The sequence below is a fragment of the Rousettus aegyptiacus genome, unplaced genomic scaffold (assembly GCF_014176215.1).
Source record: "Rousettus aegyptiacus isolate mRouAeg1 unplaced genomic scaffold, mRouAeg1.p scaffold_m13_p_12, whole genome shotgun sequence".
NCBI classification, from domain to species: Eukaryota; Metazoa; Chordata; class Mammalia; order Chiroptera; family Pteropodidae; genus Rousettus; species Rousettus aegyptiacus.
In genome coordinates this window covers 17,452,003-17,471,253 of record NW_023416287.1, presented here as the reverse complement: position 1 = coordinate 17,471,253, position 19,251 = coordinate 17,452,003, and the positions used below count along the sequence as shown (strand labels likewise).

Here is a 19,251-nt window from a genome sequence, read left to right as displayed (position 1 = left end):
ATGAATTTTCAAGTCTTTGGGGTAAATACCCAGTAGAGGGATTGTTGGATCATATGGTAGATCAATTCTTAGATCTCTGAGGAACGTCCATACTGTTTTCCATAGTGGCTGTACCAATTTGCAGTCCCACCAGCAGTGTACGAGGGTTCCTATTTCTCCACATCCTCTCCAACATTTGTTATTGGTTGTCCTGTTGATTATAGCCATTCTAACAGGTGTGAGATGGTATCTCATTGTGGTTTTGATTTGTATTTCCCTAATAGCTAGCGATGTTGAGCATCTTTTCATATATTTGTTGGAAATTTGTATGTCCTCTGGGGAGAAGTGTCTGTTCAGGTCCTCTGCCCATTTTTTGATTGGATCCTTTTTTTTTTGTTCTTACTGAGTCATTTGAATTCTTTGTATATTTCGGCTATTAGGCCCTTATCGGACGTGTTGCTTGCAAATATATTTTCCCATTTGGATGGTTGTCTCTTTATCTTGTCGATGGTTTCTTTTGCTGAGCAGAAGCTTTAGTTTGATGTAGTCCCATTCGTTTATTTTTGCTTTTACTTCCTTTGCCGTTGAGGTCAAATTCATAAAATCCTCTTTGAGATTTGACAAGTTCTTTACCTTCTCCAGACCTCAGTTTTTTCATCTATATGGTTGTGACAGCCTTACTGATGGGAGCCATCACTCCCACTTGAGCAAACACAGCAGCAGATTGACCTTTGTGTGCATTTTCTCATTTAATTCTCACTAAATGGCCTTTGAGGTGTAGGGGGTGTTATTCTTATTTTACATGCTCAAACTAGCTCTCAGAAAGGTTGAATAACTTGCCCAAGGTCCCCAAGCCACTGGAGCTAGGATTCGAACTCTGATCCAGAGCCCATGTTTGTAACTGTCGTTCAGTGCTCCCCCTCACCAACTGCCGATCAGTGAGGCCCATGTGAAATCATGATTATAAAAGGATCCTTTAAATTGTCAAGCGCCTTGCATGTGGGAGGGGTTGATACTGCTGTTATTATTTCTACATCCAGAGCAACGGTAACTTTGGTTACATGGTTGACAGCAAGTTGAAGGTCGTGGGATGTAGCAGGTTTGAGGGGGAAAAACATGGGACCATGAGCCAGCAGACCTGGGTGGTAGTCCTGGCTGTACCTAATCTTACTAGCTGGGTGACCTTGGCCAGCCAATCTGGCCGGGGTCGGGGCCGGAACAAGCCCACCTACCCCATTTGTTTCTTGCATGGCTCAAATGAGACAACGCCTGGAAGAGAGCCAGCTCATAGCCTGGCTCTCAGAAGCTGCCCGGCTATAGGGCAGTCTCTGTCTGTCTCTGCAATCATCAGTGTGGTCCAAACGGGAGGCATTTCTCCTCTCTGATGCTGTTACTCTGCAGTTCTGGGCATGTCACGTGGTCCCCAGCCCACAACTGCACATCAGTATGTGGCTCTGTGGTGGCATGTGAAACCTTTGGGCAATAAGCCAGTGCTCATGGGTGGCAGGCTTTCCACGTTGCTTGATTTTATTTAATGAGGTGCCCATGGGTACCACAAGCCTCTGACAAATTGCCATCTCCCCACTGCTGTGTCGGACCTGACAGGCAGTAAGAGCCACTACGCGCCCAGCTCCCATTTCAACCCCTTCGCATCCATCGAGGGCTCCCACGCCTGGCTGGGAGAGTGGCACAGGGCCCCAGAAGCAGCTCTGTTAGCCTGCATCTCTCCTCCTCATCATAGGCAGTCATTTCATTCACATCCACCTGGATATTGTCACTTGAGGAAGTAAATGTTCTGTATTGGGGAAATCCCAATGGAAAGTAACATCATCTCCAGAGGGAAAGATAAGTCTTAATAGTCAGAGTCAGTCTCTCTCTCTCTCTCTCTCTCTCTTTCTCTCTCTCTCTCTTCCTTCTCCCTCTCTCCCTCTCTTTCTCTCTCTCAGTCTTTTCTTTTCTCTCCTTTTTTTTTCTGACTCCAAAAGTAACATGTGTTCATAGTAGAAATATGGCAAAACACAGAGAACTCCATAAAAAGGAAAATAAGATTGGTAATTCTTTCTCCAAGGGAATACTGTTGTTAACATTTCAGCCTTTAGACTTAATACCGAAGGTGAAAATACCTAATATTTCTTGAGCATAAATATGGGTTTGGGCAAATGTTAAGTGCTTCATAGGCATGATCCGATTCAATTTCCCAGTAAACCTGTGAGGTAGGCAAGGTCATCGTTACGATTTTACAGATGAAGACACAGGCACAGAGAGGTTAAAGGACTTGTTCAAGGTCTCCTTGTCTCCCGTTTATCCTTGACCTCTAGATTATACTGCTTCTTCCCAGATTTCTCCTTCCCTCCTTCTTTAATTCATGTTGTATTAAGTCTCAGGAGGTGTATCTGTCAGATTTTAGCAGAAAATGGAGTTCCACTCTGATGCTTCAACTGAGTTAGTTAGCAATAAAGGTGTGGGAAGGGTTAAAGGACCCTACAGGGGGTACCCACAAACTAATAGTGACAGAAGCTGTTACTTCTTCTCTGCCTGAATGAACAGAGGGAGGGGACAGCATTCCCAGAATTCAGTGATGGGTGGGCTTGTGCACGGAACTTTCACAGAGGAGCTAAGCCACTGTCAGGACCACAGGGAGGGAAGTTGGGAAAACATCCCCTGACCTCTCTCTCCTTCCACCCTCTGACCTCCTGCTAGTGCCTCCCAATGGCCAAACCCAGCCAGAAGTCAGCAGGCAAGGAAGCTCAAGGGACATTTCAAGGGGTTAGCTTTTCACTTCTTTGAACAGGACATGGATCTGGGGCTGCAAACGGAGACGAACAGCCCAGAATGAATGGTTATAGGGGGATGGGGAAGATGTGTCCCCTGACTCCCCAGAAAGAATAGTTATCTTGGTACCCATGATTATCAAAACATCATTCAAAGCGGAAGAGTCGCACTTTCTGCCTCACATTCTCGGTGTTTTGGTGTCTTCTGCACCTTGGCCATTTCTCTCTCTGTCAGCTCTTTCCTACCATTAATTTCTGTCCGGTTCATAATTTCTAAAAATGCTTGGGCAAACGGCATCAGTGTCCAAGCTTTAGAAGAGACAGCCTTGCTGTCTAGGGAGTGATTGTTCACGGCCATGGACATACGTGGCTGCATGTGCCCTCATGTTGTGCCACCGTGATGCACGTGCATGCAAAGACATGCTTCTGGTATAAACGTCTATAACATATTCTCCCTGCATTTACTGTGACTTTAACTTTTGCATTTCAAAGTGCTTTCCTTCTCTGTAGCATCCTTTATCTATATGGCCCATCTCTATAGTGGGAGGACAGGGTCTGTCATCCCTGTTTCGCAGATGAGGAAACTGATGATGCTTAGGAAGGGGAAGTGGCTAGCCCAAGACCCATCAGATAGGAAGTAGAACAAGCAATGATCCTGATCTGAGTTCAGCTTTTCGCAGTGTATTTACCTTTCAATCTTGGGAAGTTTTTCCATAGCCAGCCTCACCCCTGGCAGAAATTAGTACAGGACTGACCCGTTTGCAGCTGCTGAAATGCTATGTGGTGAGATGGACTTGGGAGTCAAAGAGACTTGGCAGAACCTTGTGACTGTGGGTAAACTGGTATGCCTCTGTGGGCCTGCATGTCCTCATCAGTAAAATAAGGATAATAATATCAGGAGTTTGGATGGAAAAATCCGGTGCTTAAGAGCTAAGTCATCAGGGCAGATTGGTTGGCTGGTAGCCAGAAAGGCTCCTGAGGTGAATGCAGTCTGGGTCTCTGGCCCCTAGTTGAGAAAACTTAAAAATTGTCTCATTGGTATTCCATCCACCCATTACCCCTGTGTTCGTCCATTTGTCCATCAACCCATCTATCTGACACCAGACCCCTGGGTTTAAATTCTGGCACTGCTATATACTATCTGTATGATCTTGTGCAAGTTACCTAACTTCTCAGTGCTTCAGTTTCTTCTTTTGTGAAGTAGAGATTATTATCTCTAAGAGTATCTATTATAGGTTATTATGAAGATTAAATGAGTTAATTGATATAAAGTGCTTAGATCAGTGCCTGGCAAATAGCAAACTCTATAAATGTTAGCTTCGTTGTTTTTTATTGAAACTGCACTAAGCCCTGGGAGTAATGGTGAATGAGACAAATAAATTTTTGCCTTTATGGGTTTACATTCTAGAGGAGGAAGAGAAACAAATAGGTAAATCAATCAATAAATATAAATTCTGTTTGTGATAGTTACTATGGGTACAGAGTTTCTGTTCGGAGTGGTAAAAAATTTTGTAAATAGGTAGTGGTGACTGTTATACAACATCGCAAATGTAATTAGTGTCCCTGAATTATTATACTTAAAAATGGTTATAATGGCAAAAAAAAAAAAAAATCAGCATTCTGTAACCAAAAAAAAACTAAGGGGGAGAGTCCCATTTTAGACAGAGCGGCCAGGGGTGCATAGACTGAGATCTGAGGTGTATGAGCTGTGACGGCAGAGACATGGGAGATAAGCAAGCCCATTGTCCATGCAGGGCGCCATTTAAAGGCAAAGCCCCATGGCAGGGACAAACTTGGGATGGTTGAGAAGCAGACAGAAAGCCGGCGTGACAGGCTCACGGTAATGGTGGCAGTAAGGTACAGGTAGTGGTGGGAGCTGATGCAGGGGCCATGTGCACAGACCTGTAGCTTTGATAAGGAATTTGTGTTTTCTTTTGACGGGAAGTCATTGGAGGTTTTTAAGAGGGCACCCAATTGGAGTTTTGAAAAGGTCCTGTGGTTCCTCTGTGAAGAATAAACCCGAGGAGGGCCCAAGTAGCCACAGGGAGTCCATGGAGAAGGCTGATGCCCCATGCGGGGACGAGCTGAGAGTGGCTCAGACCTGAGCAGTGGCTGTGGGAATAGAGAAAAAAAAAAACAAATCTAAGTTACTGGACCCAGGGATGCCGACTCATGCTAACCCATGCTGGAAGGCCTGCTATAGAAACCTGTCCACTCATTTTTAATGAGTGGTACAGCAGCAGGCCAAGTGGATATTGCCTCAGCTGGGCTAGGACCCCTCTCCTGGCAGGCCACCCAGATCGGAAGCCACAGTGTGCGAAGGCTTCTTAGTGCCCTGGAGGGCAAGCCAGCAGGTGGTTGCAATGTTTAAGAGCATCAGATGCAGACAGCCTGTGGGGCTGGCCCCCATTTGGCCAAGTGAGCATGCTGGGCCTCACTGGGCCCTCCTCCTCCAGACAGGGCTGGCATAGGCACTGTCAGCATTGACTTCTCTGGCTGACCTCTCTCTTTGCTAATCTTGTGCATTCTGGTTTTCATATATTAGTGTCATCAGTCAGGCCTTGCTGGCCTCTGTCTCTTAGAGCATCTCTTTCTCCATCTGTTCTGGGCGGGCACTTCTGAATTCCTCATTCTCAGGCCACTCCCCACTGCGGCTTCCCATTACTGCTTATAATTACAGACCTTCTCAGGGTTGTTTTATGGGGTGCAAGTCATGCTAAGCCCTCTCTCAATGTTATTTTCCTCAGTCTCCATCATCACTCTGAGAGGGAGGGAAACATATCTCTGTTTTCTCGACAAGGCAACCTAAACTCAGAGAAGTGAAGTCACTTGACCAAGGTCACAGAGTGAGCTAATGGCAAAGCCAGGCTTTAGGTCTGGGTCTGCCTGACTTAGATCTGCCCCTGTCCTGCTGCCCTTCAAGGGGTCCATGAGATGACCAGGAAGTCCCTGACAGTGGCACGCAGTAATGGGAGTCCTGCCCTTTCCATCAGAGTCACGCTTCTGACTCCCGCAAGACTACCTGCACCACCCCCAGCTCCTTTACTTGTCAGGATATAAAGGTTTCCTGTCCGTCCTTGGCACAGCACTACCTGTTACATTTGCTCTCATGATCACTGAGCCCAAATGCCCTCCCTCCCATCTCCTGTCTAAATTCTCTTTTTTAAAAAACCTGACTCTATCTCATCTTCTACTTTCTACCCTTCTTTGAGAACTCCAGGTTGTGTTCTCTATTACTGGGTCTCCAAAATCTTCGAGGGCCTGAAAGGAAGATATACTAGCAAATCAAAGTCATGTCATTCCCAGTGTTTAATCATTCCCTGGGTGATCATCATCATCCCATATTGCAGTGAGTTCCATGGGAATCGGCACATGCTTCTCTCTGGGTCCCCTGTAGTGTTTGGCCATTCTGGCTGCCCAGCGGGCTCCATCAGTCTGCTCTGACCTGGGCTTGGACAGAGCTGTGCCCACGTGACTGGCTGTAGCAGAAGTCACAGCCAGGTTCTTGGCTTGCTTTCTGTGGCCTAGTGGGAAAACTATGCTATTATCCCTGGACTTATGAAATAAAGAAGGATCTCATCCTAGGTTTTAAAATATAATAATGCTATTTTTATTTTTAATTAGTAAAATAATATTTTTAAGTTAAGCAGACTTTCTTTTTCTTATCCTGTCATACCAAGCCATGTGCATTAGAAAATTTTATTTTTTAACCTCTAATATTTTAAATCAAGAAGTCTCCAAGTACAGTAGAAAAATTGAGAACAGAAAGGAGAAAAAATAATCTTTACTCTTGCTATCTAGAAACAACCTTAGTTAATACTTTGCTGAATTTTCTGTATCTTTGTATATATATATATATCAATCAAAATAGGGTCAATCTCTACAAACTGTTGTGTATTATGCTTTTTTATTCATATATTTTCGTGATTTTTTTCCATCATATATATATATATTTTTTAACTCTCTAGAGTGGATGAGCCATCCTTTATAAGTAGCCCCGGCTCTGGTACTTGTTGATGGTTTATGCCACCTCCTTGGACCTTTGAGGAGGTTCTGTTGACGTTTGCTTGAGGCAGCAAGTACAGTGGAAAGAAGAATGGACCCGGAGCTAGGATCCGGGGAGTCAAGTCAGGAGGCTGGGTGGGGAGGGCTGTGGGGAGGAGGGGCCAGAGAAAACCTATCTGAGGACAAATGACTGTCATTCTAGTCTCTTTTACTCTTTGGGTTTCACCTGTAAAAGAAGAAGACATCAAATTATCTTAAAAGACTTCCGGCCCCTCCTCTCATCTGTGGTTTTTCTAACACCAGGCCTTCACTGCCAGCAGGCTCTGTGGAGACCTGGGCAGTGGAAGACTGGAATATTTATTTAAGATTGCAAGAAGATGCAGACCCAGGAAGGTTCAGAGAATATGGGCTGAAACCAGACTGAAGCAGAGAGGAAGAGTAGATACAGCAGAGCCTCTGAGCTGTCTGAGCCCATGAGGGTCATGTGGATTCTGCTTCTTGCAGCAAAAACATACAGATTAGTCTGTGGTCTTTTCTTTGTTTCTTCCTTTTTGAAGCAAAATTAAGTAGGCATTTATTTTAAGGGTTCTTCCCTATAGGACATACCTAGCACAATGGCCGGTTTCCTCCAGTGCAGGCTAAGAAGAGATTCTTAGCCAGGTAGACAAATCTCGGTTTGACTACAAGGCTGTGAGCTCCCCTGGAGCAGCTCTTGTCACTTTGTGTCCTGGCACAGAGTCAGCAGAGAGCCTTTATTTAACTCTGGCTTTAAGTTATCCCCGTAAAGCCCAGGGTAATGACACGAGTGGCAAGCATTTCTGGGTGGGAATGAGGCAGTGTGGACCAGGGCCTTCCCTTCCTCCTCATCTCACATCTTAAGAGCAGCATCATTAACAACAAAACCCTTCACTTGTGCTACGAGCTCCAGTTTCCAAAGCGTCCAACTTAGCATCTACGCAGTGGAGTTTAAGGATGCTGGTGATCTGCCCAGTGCTCCAGAGCTCTCATGTGTCTTATTGGGGTGCTCAGTGCCCCTGACTTTCTGCCTAGTGTTTTTACTTTGAGCCATGCCGGTACTCCCCCCGCCTCCCTCCGAATGCAGGGAGAGAAACTGAATAACAAAAAGGAAGTGAGGGACAGTGGCATGTGCCCCTTGAAGGGTGGACCCAGTGTCGGTTCGTCTGCCCATCAGAGGCCTTCCATGGTGGATGGCGTCAGGGAAGGACCTACCAGGTCTAGTCTTGACCTGACTCATTTATGTCCTGGCACAGCGTCAGCACTGGGTCCTGTAAGTTACAGATGGATTTGGGGGAAGTCGCTAGACTCAGGGATGAGGGTTCCTGCCCATTTCTCTGTTCTCCGGGTTTTAGTTCAAAACTTTTTTTGAAGATCCACTGATTGGGGTCAAAATGGGTGCTTTCACCCTCTTAAAAAAAACCCAACTTGCGAGTTAAAAAAAAATTTATATATGTATATTTAAAATTATACCAGTAATTTCAAAGTGTTTAAAGAGATCAAGTTCCCTCTCTTATCCTACCCCAGGGAACTCTCTCATTTTTTTTTTTTTATCCACTTTTGAATTATTAACCCCTCTTAAACAGTTTGGTGAGTGTCCTTTTAGATCTTTTACTACGTGTGTACAAACACAAAGACGTATTGTCGATGTTATTATTATTATTTTTTTTAATACGAAAGTGGGACCATACCATTCTCTCTCCTTTTCTCATTGAAGTTTGCTTATTCCAGAGAATAGTTGGTCAATAGGTTCTAGATTCTGTGACATCTCATTTCCTGCTCCAAGGGAGAAATGATAAGAATAACCTGTCCCAGAGATAACTTCTCTAAGTCCTTTGCTTGTTGGATGAGTCCTAGAGAGGTGAAGTGACTGCTTCATTTGTGGTTGACTTGAGGCCTGAACCCAGTTTTCCTGACCTCTATCGACGTCGTTAGGGCTACTTGTTTGTTAAGACTGCCTTCCTGTCTTACTCTTTGGATCCGTCCTGACAACATCCCTATGAAGTCAGTGGAGCAGGGAATATTAAAGCTTGGAGCATGAGGAGCCTGCCCAAGTCAGTTCTGGGAGGGCCTGGAGCCCCGGGCTCTTTTGGCTGAGTTCAGTTCGTCTGTCCTTTATTGAGGGCCTACTTTGTGCCAGTAGCCGAGTGGGGCCCTGCTGTGTGGTTGGACAGACAGGCTGGCCGAGGCCCTACCGGGAGGTAATCACTGACTTTCCCTTGTGCTCTTGGCAGAGTGGAGCTCTTCGGAGAGACTCACATTGTCCCTAGGAAGGGCCCACATTCCAGACCTGGGACAAGAGATTGGAGGAACTATAAAGACACAAAGTTAGGAGGGAGGAGTCTGTGACCTCAGCTGCCATGACTAACCCCTCACTTCTCATGACTCTTTCCCCATGCCTACTTCCTCTGCCCCTCCCTCCCTTCCTCCCTCCTTCCTTCTCTCTGTGGTTCTTTGTCCATTTGTCTCCATCTGTCTCTCTCTGCACGTGGTTCCTGCCCCTCTCGCTCTGTTCTGTCACAACACTGCTGCCCCTTTCCCTATCACATGTTCTCCTTCATGCCAATGCAGGCGTGCTGGTCACCATGACAACAGAGACAGGCCCTGATTCTGAGGTGAAGAAGGCTCAGGAGGAGGCTCCGCAGCAGCCTGAGGCTGCTGCTGCCACAACCACCCCTGTGACTCCTGCAGGCCACAGCCACCCGGAGGCCAACTCCAATGAGAAGCATCTGCCCCAACAGGATACTCGGCCTGCTGAACAGGTGTGTGCCCGAGTGCATGGGCCTCCCGCCTCCTGCCTAGCCGGTCCTCCTGGGCCAGTTCTTAGGAAGGAGGAAAGGAGGAAGTGAACATTTCTTACTGGCCCGTTATAGGCCAAGCATTGTGCCAGGGGCATTGTGTTCATTTTTATAGTTAATTCTCCTAAACTTAAGAGAGTAGCTATTTATTTCCCTACTTTACATTTGGGGAAACTGAGGCTGAGCAGGATGAAATGAGTTATCCAAAGTCACATTGCTATACAGTGACAGAGGTGAAAGTTGAATCTAGATCTGTTCGAAAACCCATGTTCTTTCAACCTTATTTTCCTTCCCTTTGAGCCTGTCCAGTCTAGCTTGGTAAGCCCAATGTGACCCCAGAACAAAATTCATCACACTAAAGCTACAAGGGACTCAAGGAATCACCTATCCATTGAATTCACACCTCCCTTAACTCCGATAGGCTCAGAAAGAGCAGGGACTTGGCCAGGGTCGAGTGTGCCAGTGGTAGAGTTAAGACTAGATGGCAGGGCTCTGACCTCCCTTCCCTCTATGAGATCAGTCCACAAGTCCCCAGCCTCATGCTAGACTCAGTTACAGACCAAGAAGGAGGAACCAGATGGACGCCCCGATAACGTAAGCACTATTCTAGGGAGACAGACAGCTCTGGCCACCGGATGGGATGCTCCCACCTGCAGAGGCTGTCCACAGCAGCAGGAGCCACCCCACTGCACACAGAAGCTCTGGCTCTCCTCTTGCACACACCCACCATAGACCCCGATCACCCCAGGGACCTTAGAGGGCAGCGATTCTCATTTTGGGGGCCATCTTAGCCTCAGCTGCCTCCTTATTACATCTCATTTGGATGAAAGGCTATGGTTTCAAGTCCACTGACCAAATTGTTCCCCTGGTTGGACCTACAGAGCCTAGACATGGAGGAGAAGGACTACGGGGAGGCCGATGGCCTCTCAGAGAGGACCACGCCCAGCAAGGCCCAGAAGTCGCCCCAGAAGATTGCCAAGAAATACAAGAGTGCCATCTGCCGAGTCACTCTGCTCGATGCCTCTGAGTATGAGTGTGAAGTGGAGGTAGGGAGCACCCACCACCATGTTCCCCATCCCTAGCCAGCTGGCCTCAAAGCCGGCTAGCCATCTTCTGTGTGCACTTGGCCTGGGCCAAGCCAGAGGGCATCCATTCTTCATGGAGTCCTAGACCTACTGCAGCATCCCAGAGAGATGACCTGACAAGCTCTCTTTTGTACAGATGGTGGCACCAAGGCCCAGAGAGGGCTGTTATGATTGCAAATAGAATTAGACAAGGCACCAGGCTGGCGCCAGGAAAAGGTTTTTCAGGGTAGCTGTACTTTGGCAAGGAGCCACCATAGAAGGGCTAATCTGTAGCCCTGTAGGCCTAGGAACTGGGCTCTTCAGTCTCACCCAACAGATACCTATGTTTCAACTAGAATCATTTTTATGTATTTATTGGGTGGAGAGAAGGGTCTTACCTTGTGGATCTCCCTATCCAGGGCACACCACCTCTAGTATTTTTTTTTTTTTACGTCTACATCACCTGGTATTCCTAGGTGGTCTCCCATCCAAGTACTAACCAAGCCTGACCCTGCTTAGCTTCTGAGATCAGACGGGATCGGGCATATTCAGGGTGGCATGGCATAGACCCATGTGAGTTTTTCATGGTAAGGCTGTCCCCCAGACATAGGGAGGCAGCCCATTGGAAGGACACACTCATCCAGGCCACATATAAACCCTGTGGCTTGGTCCTGTCCCATGGTGGGTGTCAGGGCAGGTGCCCCCTCTCTGGGGTCATTCCTTCTCTACCCACATTTAGCATCTCCCTTTTCTATGTAGGTTCAGACTCCCAACCTAATTCTGAACTCTCACTCACCCCCTTAGAGGTCCTCTCCCAGTCTAGACACCATTTCTGGCCCTCTCTGTGTGTATGGAAGAGTCTAGAGGGTGGCCTTACTGCTGAAAGTTAGAGTTACAGAAGCCACCTGCCTTTCTCCCCCTCACCCTGGTCTTTAGGGACACGTCTTACTTCTGAGCCCTGGGAGGCTAAGTCCCTCTTTGCAGGGGTTAATTTTTTTTTAATGTTTATTTCTTCTGTAGGAAGATTTCAGGATGAACACCTTGCCTGCTTCTGGGCAAAAGGAAGGGGATTCTTCTATCTCTTGTCTACTACCTACACTGGCCCCAAGATGCAGTTTCAGCCTGTCACGGAAGAGAGTAGAGGGTGTGTCTGAGGCCAGGCCCACTCTCTCTGAAGGGCTCCTCCAAGCTCAGGGAGATCCTGGCTTCCCAGAGCCACTCTCCACAGTCAGACCTGGCCCCGGCCTCTGTGACCTAGCCAGACCTTGCAGGGACTTCATCCTCTCTGGAGACCTCTGCCTTTTTGAGTAGTGGCTGCTTCTCACTGCCCCTGTCCTGTGATCCCTTTATTGGTGGTTTTCTTCACCCCCGTGGGGTGTCCAGCCAGGTTCTGGGCTTTGTCCTTCTGAACCCTCAGGCCCGGTTGATGTTCAGGGAGGTACCAAGCCTGGGTGTGTGGGAGTGGGAAGAAAAGGTGGCTCAAACAGTGCTGCTTCCAGTGGAGGCCAATTTAAGCCCCACGAGCCCCTGTGAAACCTCACTTGCTTCCCAGGTTGGGGGGATGCTGGGCTGGGCTATGCTAGATTTCACTCAGACTTAGTATAAAGGAAGGCCCAGGGAAGGGCAGTCACGCTGTGACCCTGAGTCCCGGGACCATGTGGCATTTCAGGAGGCTCTTCTGTCCTCATACCCAAAGCTTTGACTTTTTATTGTCTGCTCCTTGGGTCCAAGTTAGCCTCCTCGTAATTGTCGTAAAGGAAGGAGAAGTCAGCCTCCCCACATATACCCACTCCAACTCCCTGCCTCCACCCATAGCAGGTCTGAGGTCTAGGAGGACCCCAACATGACTTAGAAGAAGGCAGTTGATGCCCTGGGCATTAGGGTCAGGCAGAAGTGCTGTCATCCAGATGCTGGAAGGCTCTTTGGGGGTTTTAAGTTGTTGCGGTGGAGCTGGGGGTGTCTTTTCACCCCATCCTAAGGGATGTTCTGGCCTCACGGCAGCTTTGCTCTCCTCTTCAGAAACATGGCCGGGGCCAGGTGCTTTTTGACCTGGTCTGTGAGCACCTCAACCTCCTGGAGAAGGACTACTTTGGCTTGACCTTCTGTGACGCTGACAGCCAGAAGGTACCTGGGCTGGGGAGCACGGCTGGCAGGGGAAGCCTGCTGTTGGGGAGACCTCTCACCATAGGCCCACGTAGTCTTGGTGGCATCCCGTCAGTGCGCAAATCTTTGTTAAGCGCCTTTGGTTTGGGCACAGATCTTCATCAGGCACCAAAGTTTAGCCGTTTGTCCTCGGTTCTCTGTCTCCAACCCACCCCCCAGCCCTTTCTTGGAGACCTGCAAGTTGCCTCCAGATGGCTATCTGGAGAGCCATGGTATGGCTCCCTGGGGAAACTGAGGCACTTCCCCCCACCTGCAGGAGGCTCCTGTCTGAGTTTCCTCCTTCCCACCAGTCCCACCACAGCTGTACCAGCTGTTCTCTGTGCTCTCTCGAGGCAATGCCAGCCCCAGGGCCCCGGGTCCCAAGCCTGGTGGTGAGTCTAGGCCTTGTTCCCTCCCTTCTCAGTCCCAGAGAAAAGGGCCCAAAACTTTAGTCATGGGTTGTCAGTGGGCCATTTCAAAATGTTTGTCCTAGCCCCATCCGGGTCCTCTTTTCCACCTTTCCTCTAAAGAACTCTGTCTTCTCTTGCAGAACTGGCTGGACCCGTCCAAGGAAATCAAGAAGCAGATCCGGAGTGAGTGGGTGCGGTGGCTGGGACCGTGGTGGAGGGTGGGCAGGTGCTCCAGGAAATGAGGGCTGCAGCCGAGTGGCTCCCTCCTACTTTGGGACGCGCATCGGACCCATGAGTTCATTTGTTTCTCTTTGAAGACCTTGAGGGAAGGCAGGGCATTGTTTTATAGCAGATGAGCTTCAGGCCCGGACTGTCTGGAGTCACGGAGCAGGTTAGCAGAGGGAACACAGATGTCTTCAGGATGTAGCACAAGGAAGGACCTGCAGGGTTGTCTAGGGTAAGGGGGCAAACTGATGGCCTGAAAACAGCCACCCTCCTGCCAGGGCTGGTGAAGGCTTCAGTGATCAGTGACCCTTGACTCAGCTTAGAATAGTTGCCCACACAACACTCCAGGCCACTTCCAACTGATAGGCGTTAACGTGTCAGCAGAAAGTTAGGCCCACCCCTGATCCTGGCCATCTCCTATATTTAACAATGAGTGACCGAGGTCCAGAGAGAGGCAGTTATTTGCCCAAGGTCACAAAGCAAGGAATTGGCTGAGGCAGGTCTTCAGTCCTGGTTTCCCAGCACCGTCCTGCAAGGCCTGAGGTGAAGGCACATGAGCAGGCTGACAACCTGTCCTTTGTGTTGGGGAGAGGTTAGGGCAGCCTTCAAATGCCGAAGGTGGAGGTAGGTGGCCTTAGCCAGGAGCCAAGCAGTAGGTGAAGACCTGGAGCCTAGGCAACCCTTCCTCTTGCTTGGACTCTCTGGTCCCAGGGCTTGAAAGCTATTGTGGAGCCTGTTGCCATGACAGCAGGCAGCTGGGCCCAGGGATGCCTGCTGACTCTGTGGGATGGGGGGAGGGGGCTCGAGGAATTTTCCTGTAGCTCCTGTCAGTTGGAGACAAAGGCAGGCACGTGAATGGAGCACACGGCTCTAGAGCTGACAGGGTCCGATGCCTGGGCTTCAGGCTGTCTCTAGGAGCCCCAGCCTGGCTGGGAGGCCTGGTTCTCATGCCTGAAAGGATCAGAACATATGCAATGCATTGTGTTTGAGAAGGACCAGGAGCTTGGTAAGGAGAGAAGCAGCTGTCAGCATTATGGAGTCTCAGCTCCTTCCTCAGGGAAGGGAGTCGGGAGCAGTGCTACCTCCTTCAGTAGAGCCACAGTCTGTGTCCCCACCGCTGTAACTTTCACCCTTTCATTCCAGCTCTGTTTTCTGGAACCCCCATGGAGAAATTTTTTTCTCTCTCTTTCTTTGAGACAGTCCCACAGCCTTTTTGAAGGAGACACCACAAATCCTTGTGTCTTGGTCTTCAGAGTTGGCTATGCTTCCTCCCAAATCTCTGTGCCCATCACCTAGGGCACTGGGGGCAACTCCCCCACCTCTCTGCACTCCTGCTTCTCCTTGGCAAGTGGATTAGTGATTCCTGCCTTACAAGGTGGAGGTGGCAGTTAAATGACGTATCTGTGGACAGTAGCTGGCACATAGTCGTGGCTTCCCTTAAGCAGTATGGCGTGGTGGTTAAAAGGAGAGACAGTGAGACCAGCCTGTCTGGATTTGATTCCTGACTCCATTACTACTTCTTGTATAATTTAACTGTCCTGTGCTTCAGTCTCATCTGTAAAGTGGGAGTAATGACAATACTTACTGTTAGGGTTATTGGAAGGATTAAATGAGTTATCATATATACAACACCTAAAACGATACCTTCACAAGTAGTATCCAGTATGTATTAGTTGTTGCTGTTATTTATTATTGTTGTTATTTCTGAGACAGGGACTGTTTCCCCTTGAGGCTGCTTTTTCCGAGGAGTCAGCTGTGGTCAGGAGCCTGGGTTCTGAGATCAGATGACCAGAGAGGTTAGACCCCTGTTTTCTACTGCTGACTAGCTGAGTGACCCTGGGAGATGGCTTAACCTCTCAAAATCTTCATCTGTATAAAGGAAAGTCAACCTCAGGATCATTATGAAGGTTAAATTCCTCTACATACATGCAACGTTCTTAGCAAACCAAGAGACCAGCACTTAGTAAGTGTTGGAGACATGACACCTCTATGGTGAAGATCATGATGACCACAGGGACAAGGATGGTAGTGACCGCGTGGCCTCTGGCCCTTCATGACCATTGCTTAGCCCTGGATGGGCCTTGCTTTCTCACTTTGTCGGGGGCCTTTTTAGAGCATGAAGCTGGAAAGATCCCGGCCGTGGTCTCACCGTGGTTCTGGATTGTAGCCTTTCGTCAACACCTCCTCTCTATCTCTTTCCCCGTCTCCCCACCACCAACAGTTTCTCCCTTTCCTAAGTGGTCATCTCTTCTCTGGGCTTGCAGAGCTTATTTCTAGCTAAAACCCCAGCCTTTATTTCTCTCTACCTTCTATATAGGTACCATTAATTTTTCACATCTAAATATGGAGGTTAACATCCCTATGAAATGTTCTTTGTTGCTTTTAATCCATCATATTTGCCTTTTAGGTCTTATTTATTATCCAATTCTGCCATCTGAGATGGAGTTAAAATGATATAGGGCAGAGTTTTTCAGAGTGTTTTGGGGAACATTAATCTGCTTTATAAAAAATGGATACAGCAGGTCAAATAAGTTTTGGAAACTCTTGATCACATGTCCCTTTTAAAGAAGTACAATTTACAATGGCAGAGTCAGGGCTGTGAGAAGTCCGAAACCTGTTCAATGTGATACTTTCTAGATTTCTTGTCTTCCCATTAACATCTTATGGCATAGACTTTGGTGTAGAGGAGTGAACACGGGCTCTAGAGCCAGGTGACCTGGGTCTGAACACCAGCATCGCCTCTTCCTAGCTAGGTGATCTCGGGTTGGCCGCTTGACTGCCTGGGCCTCAGTGTCCTCATATGCAAAGTGGGGATAATCACAGGATTTACTCATAGGGTTGTTGTTGCAAGGTGTAATGAAGCTATGCTTGTAAAGTAATTAATGGTGAGTATGGCGTACACCATGGTTTCCTTTCTATCTTGTTCACAAGTTTCTTAACCTGGGCCTCAGTTTTCTCAGCTGTCAAGGGGGAATAATGTTCCATACTCCCTGATTGGATTGTCTTGAGATTATAGATATGAGAAGACTTTGAAAATTGCTAATAGGATGGTTCATAGCCCACTGGGGCGATGGAGCCTTTCTGATCTTTCCTCTATCTTCTTCTCTCAGGCAGCCCTTGGAATTTTGCCTTCACAGTCAAGTTCTACCCCCCTGATCCTGCTCAGCTGACAGAAGACATCACAAGGTGAGGGCTGTGGAGAGAAGGGGCAGGTGTGCTGGCCGTGGGAGACATGGAGTGGTATGTGATGGAAGTTGCAAACTTAGGTGCCTACTGAGGCCAGGCAGATGACATAAACGAAGGAGGCTGGCTCAGTGTAAGAGAAAGTGATGCCGACACAGTGGTCGATGGCAACTGGTTCTTGACTTCAGAGGGGCGGTGTTACAGGGATCAGTGGGGGCCAATGTGAATTCAAGAGGACAGATGCCATCTAAAGCAGTTCAGCTTGGGCAATCACGGCCATATGGGAATTGGGCCTGATTGTTGAAGTGGAGCTAGAGTTTTGAAAGTAAAAAAACCATAATTTTTAAATGTTAGCAATTCAGACTTTAAAAAAAAATATATATGGTATGGGTCGTCTCTGGGTGGACCAGCCAAATACATCTGAAGATCTGATGTGCTGGGTGGACCACCAGTTTTCAACTTTGGGGATAAGGTGAGAGTTGAATGCAGATGCCTTTACATGCAGGAATTTGGTCAGTTCTGTGTGCGCATCAGGTGTGTGGGGATCAGATGAGGCATGTGACCCCCTCCATGGAGGCAAGCCCAGCTGCTAGGGTGCACATGGATTACATGTGCAGTCTCACTGTGCCTCAAGGCCAGTAAACAATGTGCCTTGAAGATTGGAAGGAAGTGCAAAGCACCCTTTAGGATAGGGAGAGGCCTTTTTCTTTATCCAAATCCCTTCCAAAGAGGTAGTCTCACTTCATGATATCCTGGGACTGTATCATTCAAGTACTATCCTCTTCATACCCACCAACAATAAGTGGGCTTGGGGTTATTCCTACAGGAGGGGAGGTGCTGAGCCAGCCCCCCTCTCTCCCATTGGGTCCCTCCTTAATTCAGCTTCCCATTTGCCAGGCAAGGGTCCAAGGTCAAGATGCCAACTTTGGCCTTGAGAGATAAGACAGTTGTCTCTGGAATAGATTGGGCAAAGGCCTTGGCCTCATTAGCCCTGAGGTCGGCTTGGAGCGAGGATTCAGCAGCAGGATCTGAGCTCCATTTCCAAGAGGGCTGAGAGCTTCAGACTAGCTCAGCCCCTGTCCCTCTGGTTTTGCTCACTGGTGTCTCTCTTTGTTCCAGTCCCTGGGCCTCAGGCTTCCAGGGACCCCAGGAGGGAAGTTAGCCTTACCCAGCATGGATGGCCCCAGGGGATGGGGTGATACGGTCAAAAATATTCAGGCCCCAAATAAACTGGTCGAAATGACAAATGGATTGAAATACGATATTAGTTGGAGTGTTTGGCAGTGATTTCCGAATTTTTAGACTTGAACACAATGCCCATGTGTCTACCCTCGGTGCCTGCGATGTTTGGGTTGCCTGTGCCTCGGCCCCCAGCACACACTGAGGCTGCATGCACTTTTTTACCAGAGCTTCATTTCAGACTGCAAAATAATATCACGAGCAGTAAATATTATATTAAGTAAAAGCCACTTAAAAGAAAAAGAAACAGACAATTGAAAGAAAAATGGCGTAGTACAGCAAAATGGGCAAGGAGGCATCACTGGTAGAGAATGGACTGAAAAAAAATAATTTTAATACAGTATAAGTAAAAACGCAATAAAAATGGTTTTAAGTGGTTCTAAAAATTGTAAAATCATCCAAGTGTGCATAAAAGCCTAGTGGTCGGAAACTTTTTTTTTTTTTTTAAACCAATTTATTTTTAGACAATTCACTTAGACCTAGAGGCAAAATAAAAAGTGTTGAGAAAACACTGGCAGACGGGTCCGTCCGGGCTGTGGACGTGCTGTCCAGAGGTTAAAATGAATGAGGTCAGGTCCCCTGTGCTAACCTGGGAAGGGCTCCAAGGCGCATAGTTGGGTGTGAAAGAGCAGGCTGTAGAATCGGATGCAGGATTTGATACCGTGCACATGTCAGAAACACCCGTGAATCAAAACCACATGCATTGCTGTATGTCCGTGGAGGAAAGTGGTCTAGAAAGCCACGGATAACAGGGATGACCTCCTGGGGAGGGTGGACATCAAGAGGAAATTTAGAGTTACCTCTAAAGTTTACATTTTTTTTCTACAATAAGAATACATTAATTGTATAAACAAAAATACATGACATGTGGGGAAAAAAAACAGCCAAAGTCATCCTATTTAGCTTGAAAATGAATTAGGAATTGAAAATGCTCCCACAGTAGGAAAAAGCCCTCAAACTTAGACAGGAGCAAAGATGCTTAAAGTCATATGAAATGGTGCAAAACCGTCTCACCGGACACACTCAAATTATTAATATGTGAAATGCCAGTGTCGAGCATCGTGCCTTTTCTACTGAGCTGAGGGTCGATCAGCTTGGTTCTGATGGATCGGTGAGCAGCCGTGCCTCGGGGCACCTGCTAGGGGGAGTCCCTGTGCCCATGCCCACTCTTTCCTTTCTCCAGATACTACCTGTGCCTGCAGCTGCGGGCGGACATCATCACAGGCCGGCTGCCCTGCTCCTTTGTCACGCACGCCCTGCTGGGCTCCTACGCTGTGCAGGCCGAGCTGGGCGACTATGATGCTGAGGAGCATGTGGGCAACTATGTCAGCGAGCTCCGCTTCGCCCCTAACCAGACCCGAGAGCTAGAGGAGAGGATCATGGAGCTGCACAAGACGTACAGGTGAGAGTCTCCGCCTGC

The 19,251-nt window shown here is 48.0% G+C and overlaps 1 protein-coding gene and 1 pseudogene across 17 annotated transcripts in view; one reads left to right on the top strand and one right to left on the bottom strand.

The window, feature by feature from the left end:
• EPB41L1 (erythrocyte membrane protein band 4.1 like 1) overlaps positions 1-19,251 on the top strand; it is a 117,341-nt gene that overhangs the window by 56,199 nt on the left and 41,891 nt on the right. For all 17 annotated transcript variants that reach the window (XM_016148356.2, XM_016148358.2, XM_016148355.2 and 14 more), the window contains 6 exons: positions 9,342-9,532; positions 10,450-10,614; positions 12,652-12,756; positions 13,325-13,367; positions 16,520-16,595; positions 19,015-19,233. In XM_016148356.2, the coding sequence (XP_016003842.2) occupies positions 9,356-9,532; positions 10,450-10,614; positions 12,652-12,756; positions 13,325-13,367; positions 16,520-16,595; positions 19,015-19,233 (785 nt within the window). In that variant the 5' untranslated portion in view covers positions 9,342-9,355. Of the gene's footprint in view, positions 1-9,341; positions 9,533-10,449; positions 10,615-12,651; positions 12,757-13,324; positions 13,368-16,519; positions 16,596-19,014; positions 19,234-19,251 lie in introns of those variants that run through there.
• LOC118610267 lies at positions 11,084-11,201 on the bottom strand (annotated as a pseudogene).